Genomic DNA, 13,835 nt, shown 5'->3' with positions numbered 1-13,835 from the left:
CATAAGGGCAGCAAGTCTGGTGGCCTTGGTCTAGCCCTCCAGGATCTAATCAGGTTTTGAGTGGCCTGTGACTGGCATAATAGTGCTGGGTGCAGGTGTGGATTTTGAGGCTCCTTGGCAGAGCTCTGTATAGAGAGCTTGTACAGCACATCTGCATGCCTGGCCTTTAGCTACTGTGATCAGTGTCTGTCTTTTTAGGAGCTGTATAGGTTTGATGTATTGTCTCAAACTTTCAGAAATCCAAGATTAAAACTTTCCATCATACAAACCTGTTTGATACACCTTACAAAGCATTTCTTACCCTGGAGCTATCCATTGGTCTTTGTTCCTCCCCACATCCATTATCAACCATCCTGGCAAATGGGGGGAGGAAGGGGATATAGCATGAGTACATTTTGTATCTGAGTTGGGTACATTTTCATGCCTGCTTTGCCAGGCTGTCTTTGAGAGATGCAATGTACACAAAAGTCCCCTGAAACTTAGAGCTGTCAGAAGGGTATGAGTGATGGAGTTTGAGGAAGCTAGACTCTTAAAAAGCACATTTATAAAAGAGCCAGGTCAGCAGTTCTAGTAAGGCTTTCTTATCCCAATTAAACCTGAAAAAGTGTCAGTGCAATACAGTGATTGGAGACTCTTCATAGCAGACCTCCAATAGCGGTTAAAATGTGCTACGTAGGCCGATAGTGAAACATGCACATTCTAGCTAGTTCTGGCATTGTTTCTGTAGATGCATGGAATGCAGACACAGCCCGTTCGGGGTGTTGTATTCACGCAGCAGCTGGCTTGGTAACAAAAACAGAAATATAAATTTGACACATTAACACCTGCAAAATTCTGTGGGTTCGGAAATCGGGGACTTGAGTCTTGCCATTCTGGCATGCAGCTCGCTCTCTGTAGTGCAACGGAAGCCCCAGCTCATGGGACAGCTATGGTCTCTTTAAAAGTGCCTGGGGTTTTCCAAGCACCCTGTTTTCAGGGGAGAAAATGCTGATTCAGAACCCAGCTCACAGGAGCCTCATAGAATCCACTTTATGGAGGTAAAGGAAAAATTGCCTTTTGGGGAAATGTTGGTGCTGCTAGGATCACTGTTTCTAACTGATGGTTTCCTTTTAACAATAGAGATTGATTTATCTCCATCCAAGATGACAGTAGATGAAACCTGTGTATTTTGGCCTTATCCCACCTCACTACTTTGTTTAATCCTTAAGCACTTGTACAATATAGAATCGGAGATCGAAGAATCTGACTATGACTCTGTAGATGGCAGCACTAGTGGGGCATCCTCTGATGAATGGGAGGACGAGAGCGATAGCTGGGAGACGGACAATGGCCTTATGGACGACGACCATCCGAGAATAGAAGAGCCGGAGCCTGAGGAGCCTGTCGCGGAAGAGGTGAAAAAGGTAGAAGAACAAGTGCAGGGTGCAGTGGCCATGGCAGTTGCTGATCTAACTATGGAGAAAGCTGGGAAAGAGGGAGCACCCAAGAGTTTCCGGGAGCTGAAGGAGGCCATCAAGATCTTAGAAAGCCTGAAAAATATGACTGTGGAGCAGCTCCTGACTGGCTCTCCCACCTCGCCAACAGTAGAGCCCGAAAAGCCCACCCGGGAAAAGAAGTTCTTGGACGACATCAAAAAGCTTCAGGAGAATCTGAAGAAGACCCTGGATAATGTGGCCATAGTGGAGGAGGAGAAGATGGAAGCTATGGTGGAGACGGAGAAGAAAGAAGAAAAAGCTGAGGTGCAGACACCGGTGAGGTCGGAGTGGCCTAGTGAGACCCCCGTGCTCTGCCAGCAGAGTGGAGGCAAGCCTGGAGTCACCTTCACAAGTGCCAAGGGGGAGGTCTTCTCTGTGCTGGAGTATGCCCCAGGTTAGTGTGTGACCTTGGGGGTAGACTTTCTCTCCCCCACTGGTTCTTCCACTGCCTTCCCCAGTGAGGCTTCCAGGTCCCCAGCAGGAGTCCCCTGCGGTCGTTCTCCCCCTCTTAAATGCCCTGCTTCTAGGATAAGTCTAGGGGAGTCACCCACCTGGAATTCGTAGGTGACTTGGGAAGGGGCAGTTGGAGGCGGCCTGTCCAAGAGCAGTCTGGTCTGGGAACTGATCCCGGGTGCTGGCATGTGCTGAGAGCATTGTCACGCCACGTGGTTGGGGCAAGGTTCCCTTTTTCCCCTTGAAGCCGTTCAGACTAGGCTGCTCTGTGGCAGTGTGCATTAGGGATGTCAGCGTGCAGCCGGCTACATGATTCACCCATACATCTGAACTCATCGGTTAACCCTAACTGTTACACACACACACCCCTGCACTGCTGCCTCTAGATCAGTGCGGGGGTTGGGGGCGCAGATGAGAGCTGGTACATATCGGAAGCCAGCTTTCAAGCTGGCTGCCTGCGCGTACATGTTCCCAGGGAGCCGCCTCTGCCCCTGTGTTGCTGCCTCTGTGTTAGAGGCGGCGGAGAGGGGCACGCAAGAGCTGCAGCTCACTCCCCACCAGCTCCTGCCTGACCCTGCATGTAAACGTGTAACTGCTTAAAAAAAAAAAATCATCATTTGCTAACATCCCTAGTGTGCATTGCAGGACTCCCTTGCTCCGTGATTGGTAGTCCAGCTTTGTTAAGGGCTGTTGCAATCAACCCCCTGCCAGAGTGAAAACCTGGGTGCAACCAAATTTTGAACTAGCTTCCCTTGGCTGGGGGGACGCCAGAGGGCGAGAGGTAGAACGGAGACAGCTGATGTTGTATCAGTTGTGCCCGCTCTGAGTGCAGTAGTGCTTGTAGGCTCCAACCAACATTGGCGGGCCAGAAATAAAGAAGGCTGCCTGGCTCTGTGGGGCATGGGTGACAACACTGCTTAAGTTATCTGGCAAACAAATCTTTCTGGACAGGCCAGCTGGGAAAACTTACCCAGCCTCTGCTTTGAGCCTGGAGCTGCAGAGCAAGAGGATATCAACATGGCTCTTGAGCTGCGGGGTAAATTCTTGCCCAGACGTGGTTGCTGGGGAGGTCACTGTATCTTGCTGCTAACTCGTGGCTGGAGATCTCAAACGATATAGCAATGTTTTCCAGCCTTACTGACTCTCCTTTCCTGAGACTGGACCTAATTCTTGGGAGGGAAAACACTTTCTCTGAAGGCGTTAGATGTGGGAGGCAGGTTTTCTGTAATCTGATAGGCTGTAACTCCCCTCGCTCCATAGATACCCACGCCTTTAAGAAAATGGAGTTCCAGCCGCCTGAAGCCAAGAAGTTCTTCAGCACCGTGAGGAAAGAGATGGCGCTGCTGGCGACCTCTCTGCCCGATGGCATCATGGTCAAGACATTTGAAGACAGAATGGCAAGTGCATGTGCTCCAGCCTGTCTGTTAGTGCAGTGGATGGGCGTAACCTGATAGTTATGGCTGGGAGGAAATTCCAGCCTGAATCCCTCACTGTGACCTGTCAAGGCATCTGCAGCACTGAGGTTCATAATTACAGTAAATTGGCTCCACTTTGCGTTTCCAGGAGTCGGAATAAACAGCTAGTGGGTGGGGATGGGCTACTAGAATTACTTCCCCAAATAAACCTGGGCTGCGTAATTAGACTGAGCAGGGAGCGTGAGCAGGTGGCAACAACAAGACAGTGGTTGCGCTGAATCCCCTTGGAATCTGGTTTCAGATCCAGCCCAAGGGCCCCGGTGAATTAAGTGTGGTGGACAAAGTTCAGCCATTCTCAGGTGAGAGTCCGCAGCCCAAACCTGCACGCAAGCGGCAAGCACCGAGCCCAGGCCCCAGTTAGTGTCGAACTAATTAGAGCCTCTTCTCTCCCCCCCCTTCCCGAAATTCAGCTTTGCCTTGGTCACAGGGCTTGGCTCCTTTCCTTGGGCAGTCCTGGCACTCGCTCTAGAACCCACTTGTGCTTACATCTCTTCCCAGGATCTCTTCTCCGCACTTATCAAAGGGCCCACACGCACTCCTTATGAAGACGGCCTTTTCCTGTTCGACATGCAGCTCCCCAACATCTATCCAGCTGTGCCCCCTCTCTTCCGCTACCTCTCCCAGTGCAGTGGGAGACTGAATCCCAACCTGTACGACAATGGCAAGGTTTGCGTCAGCCTCCTGGGGACCTGGATAGGAAAGGTAATGCTGTCGTCGAGCCTTGTGCGCTACGCGGGGATATTACACTGAGCCAGGCTTCCGCAGCAAGGCCGTAGTGTTTGCTGCCTCCTGCTGGCCCTAGAGGTCTGACCACGTCCAGTCTGGAGAGCAGACGGGGGGTTAAAGCTGTGCTGGTCATGCATTGGGCTTGAACCAAGCCTGATGCCTGGATTTGAACTCTGGCTGGAACAGAGGGAGCCAAAGGGCAGTGTTTGAGAGAGGATTCGAAAGAGCTACGTTTGCACCTGGAAATTGTGCAGCGGCCTGGCTAGTATCATCCGTGGGCCGGTTGGGGCTGACAGAAGAGATCTATGTGTGCAGAGCCATGCTCCTGCCCTGTGAGCTTGGCCCCCCACGGTCATCTTCTCTGCCCTCTGGTGGGCAGCCAAGACCCAAGGGGCACAGTGTGTTGAGAGAACCCTCGCTCTTAGCTCCTGAACAGGGAGGTTGTGGGTAGTGCTGAGCTGCTTTCTTGGGTGGGAGGGTCTCATTATACCCCCCCACTGACAGTGGGGTTGGTGCAGGCCCTCCCAGTTCTGGAGCAGTAGAGTGGGTGCTGCATCCCTGCCTTAAGGTGTATGAGCAGCTATCTAGGAGAAGCTTCCAGAGTTCCTGCCCAGCACTGTGCAGTTGGCCCATAGTGGTACCCAAGCCTCAGTTGTGCCACAGGCCTTCAAACAGATGTGCACACAGGCAGCGGGGTCGGGCCCAGGCAGCACGTTGGCCTGCACCTTGCTCACTATTAGCTGCACTCGGAAGGCTGTGGCCTCCCTTGTTTTCTGTATGAATGCTGACAAGGGGGGCGCTTACTCGTGACAAGCCGTCCATGGTAACTCCTGTGTGTGTTCCAGGGCACAGAAAGGTGGACCAGCAAATCCAGCCTTCTCCAGGTGCTCATCTCCATCCAAGGTAAACGCAGCTGCAGAGCCATGGGAGGGGCGGGGGAAACACCTCAAGGCAGGGCCAGCCTACGAGCCTCCCTTCCCCACAGGGCTGTGTGGAGGAGCACGTTTCCCATCTCAAACCAGCAGGGGCAAGCTTTTACCCATCTCTGGGTTCTTGGCTGCCTTTAGCATTCCCTCACTCCTTTCCTCTCCACAAGAGCGGCCCTTGCTCGCCTTTCCCAGGTGGCCTGGGCCTGGGAAAGTGAACCACAGCCCGCCTCCAGCCAGCTGCTGATGCCTAAAAAAGCTCCGAAGAGGCAGGTCCTGAGGTTGCTGCTGAGCCTGGGTCCTTTTGCTCATTATAGGCAGAGAGTCACCAGCCCCGCCAGCTTCTGGTCTATTTTTGCATATGCCCGTTGTGTTTACACTGGGCTTCTGAAAGGAAGCATAGGTATGCCCGAGCCCTGCAGCACTGACTTCAGGCAGAGCCCTCTGGCCCCACCACAGCTTCCAGGCCTGACCAAGACGGCTGGCAATGCTAAACCCTGCTTGGCAGCGTGCAAGCTGACTGCTGTGCAGACGGCCCAGGGCCTGACTTGGGAGCGTACGGTCTGCGGTATTTGCTCTTTCCGCCATGCAGGGGGCTGCTTTCCAGAACAGAAATGCTGTTCCTTGTCTACAGAGCAGATAATCCCAGTTAGAGGAGAAAATACCAACATCTTGCAAACATCTCTGGGTGACCAGAGAGCCTTGCTACTGCTGATGGTTCAGCCTTGTACCTCTCCCTTCTGTGGCTGGGTCGGGAGAGGAAAGTCATGCTCTCACCCCCAATCATTGGCATGGCCACCCCCAGGCAGAGCCCCAGGCCTCCAGTGTCAGCTGGTGAGAGCTTGATGTGGGTGACTTGCTGGCTTCCTCAGTCCTGCTAGCACGGCTGTGCCAACGACGCTGATGCCAAAGGAAATGTGGCGCGGGCAGTGCTGAAAGCGGCTTTGGGCGCTGCCTCAAGGAAGGTTGGGTTCTGATACGTTGTTTGCATGTGTTCGGCCCTGAAAAGTCGAGAGCTAAACGCAGGTATTTCTCCTTCACACCACCTCAGTCTGCTTGGGCCTGCTCCAGAGTGCCTGGCAGGGGCGGCCCGTCCAAATAGGCAAACTAGGCGGTCGCCTAGGGCGCCAAGTTAAATGGGGCGCCAAATGGTGGCGCAATATCGTTGAGGGGTTTGGAGGTGGGGGCGCCGATTGCATGGTTTGCCTAGGCCGCCAGTTGCTGGCAGCTAGTCTAGGGCTGCTCCTGGCACCTCCCCTCTGCTGGCCTAGTCTGCGTACCTCTGGCTAGCCACTTGGCTGTTAACTCTGTGTGCTCTTGGAGTCTGGAAAATGGCCGCTGGCCTGGAGGCCACCAGACTTATTCTCACAAGTGTCCCAGGCAGCGTCGGCGACCAGGCAAAGTGCTGCCTGCTGGGGTTTCCACGTGTTGCAGTCCAGCATGGCTGCAGATGGCTGACGTCAAACCTTGCTCTGCAGCTCCCTCTGCCTGCTCTCCCGCTTGCTGCCTTTGCGCTGCATAGGTCCCTGCCGCGCGGGTGAGTCTGTCGGTCACAGGTCAGTGCGAGGTTCGTTTAACTCTTCGCTCTCCCTCTCTCCTGGCAGGCCTGATCCTAGTCAATGAGCCCTACTACAACGAGGCAGGGTTTGACAGCGACCGGGGCCTCCAGGAGGGCTATGAGAACAGCCGCTGCTACAACGAGATGGCCTTGATCCGCGTGGTCCAGTCGATGATGCAGATGCTGCGCAAGCCTGTGGAGGTCTTTGAGCACGAGATCCACGAGCACTTCCGCTGCAATGGCTGGCGCCTCGTCTCCCGCATAGAGTCCTGGCTCGAGACCAACGAGCTGGTGGAAAGGAGCCACGAGCACCCCAATGGGGCAGATTCCTCCTCTCTCCTTTCTGCTTGTGGCACCCTGGCTGAGAGCCCCGTTGACACGATGGGATTGCAGGGCGAGTACAGCAGCCCCTTGGAGCAGGAGCTGGGGGCAGCAGCAGCGGCTGAATTTTCTGACTTGGCACTAGAGGGGAAGGAGGAGCTAGAAGACTCTGGATGTGGAGCCTCGACACTCGCTGCCAGCGACAGCCATCAGTATTCAGACTCCGAGAGTACGGTCCAGGCCAGGGGGCTCCCCCTCATGAGAGACCTAACAGACGAGTGTAAAGTCACCCAGGACTCTGCCTCGCAGCCTAGTGTGAAACCAAAGAAAAGGAGAAAGAGCTACCGAAGTTTCCTTCCTGAGAAGAGTGGTTACCCTGACATCGGGTTTCCCCTCTTCCCCCTGTCCAAGGGGTTCATTAAAAGCATCCGTGGTGTCTTGCAGCAATACCGGGCTGCCTTGGTAGAGGCCAATATCCCTGAGTGGCGAGAGGACAAATGAAACAGCGGGTTAGGGGCAGACAGACGCAGAAGAGAAGGGGAAAGTGGAGAGGAAATCAGCACATGCTGTTCCCAATAAACTGGTGTTGCTCGTTCCCGGCTCTCTTCCCCAGCTTGGTGTGTTAGAAAGAGGGCAGTCGCCCAGACAGCTCATTCCTACTCTTTATTTCCCCAGCCCTTTCCCTCCGTTCCTCATGCGCGTTGATCCTGAAGTGTAAGGAGTCGAGTGCAGAGCAGTCGTGCAGCGGGGCCCTCCGCAAAGCGGCTCCGCTCCCTGGGTGCTATGTCTGGCACTACCGTTCTGTTGGGATGCAGCCCTCAAGGGGTGGCTACTGCGATACCTGGTGCTGAATGGCTGCATCCTTCAGTGCCCTTCCCACATCCTGTGTCTTTCCTGAAGTCTGCTTGATGTGAGACTCTGATTGCATCCAAGTCTCCTGCTCCCGGCGGAGGCGCCTTCCTAGAGCTAGTCACGGATGGATTCTCAGCTCACCCGCGCCTGCGCAGATGAAGTGCTGTACTGGCTCCTGTGCAGCCCTGAGCAATGCCCTGCGGTTTCCCATGGTCTTAACCCTCTGGCCTCTCTTCTAGATGCGAGTTCTCCAAATAGTACGCACCTTTCTACTCCCCCTCCCTCCCTGCTGGCACCATCCCACCCAGCTGTGACCCTTCGATAGGGAGCCCCGTGTGCACTGCTTCAGCTCAAGTCCAATTGATGAGCAGCAGAGGTGGATCCAGGGTAGATGATGTCGCTCCGGCAGCTTCTGTGTGGATGTTAAACCTTGTGCGGCTGACGCTTCCCCACCGCTGCAGCTGTTCCTCAGGCTAGCTCTGTGCCGGGATGAGGGGGGTTTCACTCCTGCTGTGGCAGCATGGGCAGCAGCAAGACACAGCCTCTCCCAAACACTGTGAAGCACTGCTCATCGCCACCCTGCACAGGTGGGAAGTGCAAATCCCTCCGGCTGGCCTCCGACGGCCTGGATCGGACCTGGCCAGCAGCGTTGGCGACCCTGCACGTACCTCCTTCCGCCCATACGGTGGTGCCGTGTAGCTCTAGGAAACGGCGGGTGGGCCACACGCGTGTTAGCAGAGAGGGCTTTACCCTGAGCACTTGGACAGGGGTATGACGACAGCAGCGACTGGCCTCAGCTTGCTGTCTGCTTCCTGCGCGCTGCAGGGGGCCCCCTCCAGCCCCAGCCCTGCTGGATTTGGCAGCAGTCAAGCCTGCCGACCAGCTCCCATCTGCCATAGATGAGACGTGCCAGTTTTCTGCTGCAGAGGCGGCCAGCTGGGTCCTGCCCAGCATGTGAAGCTGGCTGGCGACGCTGGGCTTCCAAGCGGGAGGACTAACGAGGCCAGTAAAGACGAGAAAGGAGGCTTAATTCCTCGCAGGAAACCCAATCAGATCCCTCCCCCCACTCTTGCGCCTGCCAGGGACTGTCTAGGTTCTAAGTCACAGCTGAGTGCAGAAGCATGAGCCAGCAATCTCGCCGCGTTGCAGCCTGTCCCAGCAGCCCTCCTGGTTTGATGCCTCTACTGCATGCTGTCTGCTTGGGTTTCACAACGGCCATGTCCTGGCCCCATTGAGTAAATGCAGACTGGGGTAGGACCCCCCCGCTGGAGGAATGTTACGGAGACTGGGTCTGCCCCACACTGGCTCTGGTCTGCACGTCAGTGCTGCACAGTGCCCCACGCGATCACTCAGGAGAGCGGAGGGAGGCTGCACAGTACACTGCGAGCACAGCAGTATTGTGGGGGTGGGTTTGGTGCGAGGCAGCATTTCCTGAGCAAGAAAACAGCCTGGAATGTAAATGCAGGGCTGGGTGCTAATTGGCATTGTCGTGGGGTGAGTGAAGGCTCCAGCGCAGGGGTGGTTCCACACATTGCTAGACGCTTTGCTCACCGTACTAAAGGGCAGACTGCGACTCAGACTCATTTCCCTTTGTGTGTCACTGCATTCCTCCTGAGACTCAGCCGCCTCTGCCTCTGCTCCCTGGGCCGGGACAGGACGAGGAGTTAACCAGCTGCTCAGTAGAAAGACACCAGTGAAAAAGAGAATCTGCTCATGTATATGGGGCTGTCTGGCATTGCCCACCCACTCACAGCTCACTCCTTGTTTCTCTGATCGTCTCCTGGGTGGATGAAGGGGACTAGAGTAGCCACAGCAGCTAGCTGTGGGAGCTGATCTGCTTGGAGGAAGGTGAGGCACCATTGTTGGGAGCCAGCCTGACTCTGCCAGATGATTCCTCCTCCTTCCCCCACCCTTCCCAGAAGTCTGTTTATCTAATCCTAATCATAGAGGCTCCTGGAGCTCCCAGCTGGGAAAGCTCTGATTGGCCTTCGGGGGGAGGGGCAGCATCCTATCCCCTAATAGCATTGCTGGAGCTTTCTTAGCTCTTCATAGCTGTCTGGCCCTAACTGAAACGCGCACAGAGGTTTACAAGTTTTCTAAGCTTTTGATCATGTGAAGCTCCGGGTATGAGACTGCTGTTCAGTACACTGCAGCTATGTAATTTTTTTGGTGTACGTATGTAATATTTAAAGGTTGAAAACAAAACTTTAAAAGGCAAAACCTTAAAAAAAAGATTTAAAAACACAAGCCAAAGCATGATGCATATTGTTAGCCTTAAAAGTGGCTACCTGGCTGTGCGATGTACAAAAAGAGCAGCCTGTAACTGTTTTAAGTGCTGGGGAGGGGCGGGGAAGAAATATTACAAAATCCATTTGTAGCCTTGATTCTGTACAGTATTTAACACCAACGGAACTGACTATTCATGAGGCCATGCTTAGAGGTGTGTTGTTCACGTGCAGATGCGAATGCTGGGTTGCTTCCCATATATGTATAAAGTGCTGTGTGACTAAATTTTTTTTTACCTGCAATTTTGTTTGTTTGGCTAATTAAGATGTAATTAAAGGAGAAAAGGTGATTTGCCATTAAATTTTGCCTCTGTGAATAGCTCTGATTGTGCTTTTTTGGTCCTTTTCATGTGTGGTGAGTGTCTTTGTATCACATGCAAGAGAACCAGAGCCTGCCACCTGTATTCTGACTGACAAGTTCTTACTCTGCTCTTGAAATGGACACAGCTGCTGGGCTGTGGCACATAGCCTAGGACTAGGGAGTCCTGGTTTCTGCTGGCTTGCTCCCTGGCCTACGCGGGTGACTTGGGACAAGTAACTTCCCCTCTCTGTACCTCGGTTTCTCCCGCTGAGCAGTGCTGTGAGATCTGCTGATGGAAAGTGCTGGTAAGAGCTAGGTTTTACTCTCCTTGGTGGAGCCAGCGTGAGGCAGGGAGGCAGAATCTGGCCCTGAGGAAACAGACGACTGCGGTGTAGCCGAGTCGTCCACCTGCAGTCTGAAAGCCTGAGTCCTTTGGAAGAGCAGCTTTTTGGTCCGGTAGCAAATGGGCTAAGCAGCTACGGTAAGGCCGGGATCCCATAACCTCACAAGTTCAGCTAGTCAGACTGAAATGAAGTGAGTGGTCATGGGATCTGAGGCGCTGGCTTGTTCAGATCTAAACCTTGCAGTCGCTGGAAGGACTCCACATCAGCAGCTGGGTGCTGACTGATGCAAAATGAGTAGTTTGCCCCCCTGTGAGTGGACACGTGCCCACATCCTAACCTGCCACTGTGGATCTCACCTCCGAGCTGGTGGCTTTTATCAGAGGCCAAGAACAGAGGGAGCCTCTCAGAGCAGTGAGATCAGGCAGCAGAACGGGGGAGAGGGGAAGCTTGCGCTTCTTCAGAAAGAAGGTTCCCCCGCCCCTGTCAGTAGTGCTGTTGACGCCCACAGTCGAGTTACCTTTCAGCCACCAGCCCAAAGGGAGGCTTGACAGCAGCCTCTATAGGATGCGTGTGGAGAGACTTCGCTGATGCTTGGGCACAGTGGGGGGAATTGAGGCTGAATGACTCGATCCTTCTGAACCAACAGACTGGGGTGACATTTTGGCTCCTGCCCCAGAAGAGGGAAACTGAGAGGGGCTGGAATTTAGAAATTCCTGGTTTCTGATCCAGGACTCTTCTGATGGTTCTGACTTCGGGCACACGTCACTGCATCTCCCCAGGCTTCAGTTTTCTCCATGCTGCAGAAAGAGGAATGAGGCCTTCTGCTCAGGGACTCAGCAAGTGCTCCGTGTAAGGGGGGATGTTTGAGGAGAAATGCGTGTTCCCAGGCAGCTATTGCCAGGGGTCTACCTTAGTGAACGAACCATGGCCAGGTACTCCCCCTCACAGGCTGGCCAGCCCCTCCCCCCCCTCCTCCGGTAGGGATGCATGCAGAGGCAGGAGGCTCTGATGGCTTTCTCTCAAAGGTAACAGAAGGGGTAGTTCTAGGGGGACAGCTACTCAAGGGAGGCCCGGCACCCTGCAGGGAGGCATAGGTATGCAACAGGATGTGAACCTCTCTACCTGTCTGTGGCACACAGGCTGACAGCTTGGCTCAAAGACAAGCTGCTGTGGGTAACCAAAGCTTTTGATGCCAACCTGCTTACCAAATTCCAGACACCTGACTCAGCTAGGAGAGCAGGCATAGGAAACAGGATGGCTGCTATAAAACCAAAGCTGACCTCGTGGTTGGAGTCTGGAGAGCGGAGGAACTGGGCTGCAAACTGCAGAGAAGCTGCAGAGTGTACCTGTGCAGGGCTCTCTTGAAAATCAATTTGCTATAAAAAGATCAAGTGCTTAGGAATCCAGGAATTTCCTGAAAAACGTGAAGTTATGAAATAAAATTCCAGAGCTGCTGGAGCAGGCCGGCCAGGCTTTTCCTGCATGTGCTTGTGATGGAATTCTCCTGAGACTTGTTCAGATGCTGAACCAGAACTGAGACTGCAACATTGGTTGGGGGGAGACATTTCTACCTCTTTAGACCAAAGCATCACTGCATCCATTTGTATGCCTTGCCAAATAACACATGGAAGGATCCCTTCCCCTTTGTTTGGGAGATGCTTCCTGTTTGTTACCTTCCTTGACAATAACTCAGCTCTGTTTCATAGCATCATAGAAGATTGGAAGAGCCCTCCGAAGATCATCTAGTCCAACCCCCTGCTCAAAGCAAGGACCAGCTCCAACTAAACTGTGACTGATTTTAATCATGACTGGCTGGCAAACAATTAGACTTTTTTCCCTTGCTTTGGAATCCTAATTGCATAATTTGCAGATGAATAAATGAGAACAGCAATGTCTGTTCTACTTTCATGGCTGAACATTGTAAATCTGTTTTAATTACTGTTGCTTTTGACCAAAAATTAGTCGCAATCCAAAAAAAAATGGTGCCACTATATTAATCAGTGTGCACCCATTGGACTAGGTAACCTCAGGGGCGGCTCCATCTGCACAGCCAGCTCCTTCCCACAAGCATTTTTATTGAGCTCACATAGCTGTGTGTGTGCTGAAAGTCACAGAATGCTCTAGCTGCATTACAGGTGTGGAGTGTGTTCTTTACAGCTGTGTCCACCTACCACAACCGACACTAGAGCACACAGTAATAGTGTAGTTGATTAACTGATAAGCAAAAGCTTATAGGTTAATGCTATAGACTACAGGCATTCTTCCCTGTTTCCCCAGCCACTAAACTTTTTAGCAGGCTGACCAGCAGCCCAGCTCATGCCAGGTCTGGGACCTACCCCTGTTGTGGCTCTGTTTAAAGTGTATTAGGAGCTGGGCAAGCAGTTCACGCTGAGTCCAGGAGCTCAGACCAGCCTCACCCAAAAAGGAGCTGCTGCTACCCTACATTGCTGCCTCTTTATCCAAGGCAGCAGCACAGGGCGACAAGCAGCTGTCTGTAAGAGGAGGAGGTTTTTAAACTGGTTCCCCTTGCAGACTAGCTCCCACCTGGCACCCTGTGCTGGCCCTGTCCTCAGGGGAGCTATAGGATGGTTAATTAACCAATAAGAATTAATTGTTACTTGACTATTCAATTACTTGATATTTAACATCCTTACCATGGACATGAACGTGATCTAGGTTTTTATAAGGCTGCCCCTCGTTGTGGAATCTGACCACCAAGGAATCCTATGCTTTTGGATTTTTACAAAGATCAATTCTGTAAAATTTTGGATGGTTTTGTTGCCTCCTTTTTCCAAAATGTCTAAAGCAAACCCCAGAAACAGATGGTTGGTGGTTTTCCCTGCTACAATTAAACATATAAAGCCAATGGTCTCTGCCCGATCAATTTTTAATACATTGGATTGTGCTGACCCTCTGTAGCCCATCTCTGGGCCCAAGTTCACAGCCTGTCTCTACTGTGGGAAAGAAGGGAATTTACTAGCTGGCTGGCTGGGGTGTGCAAACACCACCACGCAGCAGACTTGGAGCAATCCTCCCCCACTCCTTGTGGTGAAGCCTGAAAGCAGGAACCCCAGTGATGCTACTGCTTCCATTGTGTATTGTCACAGCTGTCCTGGTGC

At 53.1% G+C, this 13,835-nt stretch overlaps 1 protein-coding gene across 10 annotated transcripts in view; it reads left to right on the top strand.

The window, feature by feature from the left end:
* The window catches only part of UBE2O (ubiquitin conjugating enzyme E2 O), a 129,410-nt gene extending 119,018 nt beyond the window's left edge, over positions 1 to 10,392 (top strand). For all 10 annotated transcript variants that reach the window (XM_025178156.3, XM_075903599.2, XM_075903604.2 and 7 more), the window contains 5 exons: positions 1,209 to 1,869; positions 3,189 to 3,325; positions 3,902 to 4,105; positions 4,975 to 5,032; positions 6,660 to 10,392. In XM_025178156.3, coding sequence (XP_025033941.3) covers positions 1,209 to 1,869; positions 3,189 to 3,325; positions 3,902 to 4,105; positions 4,975 to 5,032; positions 6,660 to 7,435 — 1,836 coding nt within the window. In that variant the 3' untranslated portion in view covers positions 7,436 to 10,392. The remainder of the gene's footprint in view (positions 1 to 1,208; positions 1,870 to 3,188; positions 3,326 to 3,901; positions 4,106 to 4,974; positions 5,033 to 6,659) is intronic.
* The last annotated feature ends 3,443 nt before the right edge of the window (positions 10,393 to 13,835 follow it).

The sequence above is a fragment of the Pelodiscus sinensis genome, chromosome 20 (genome assembly GCF_052426305.1).
Source record: "Pelodiscus sinensis isolate ZL-2025 chromosome 20, ASM5242630v1, whole genome shotgun sequence".
NCBI lineage: Eukaryota > Metazoa > Chordata > Testudines > Trionychidae > Pelodiscus > Pelodiscus sinensis.
This window is presented reverse-complemented; position numbering and strand designations above follow the sequence as displayed.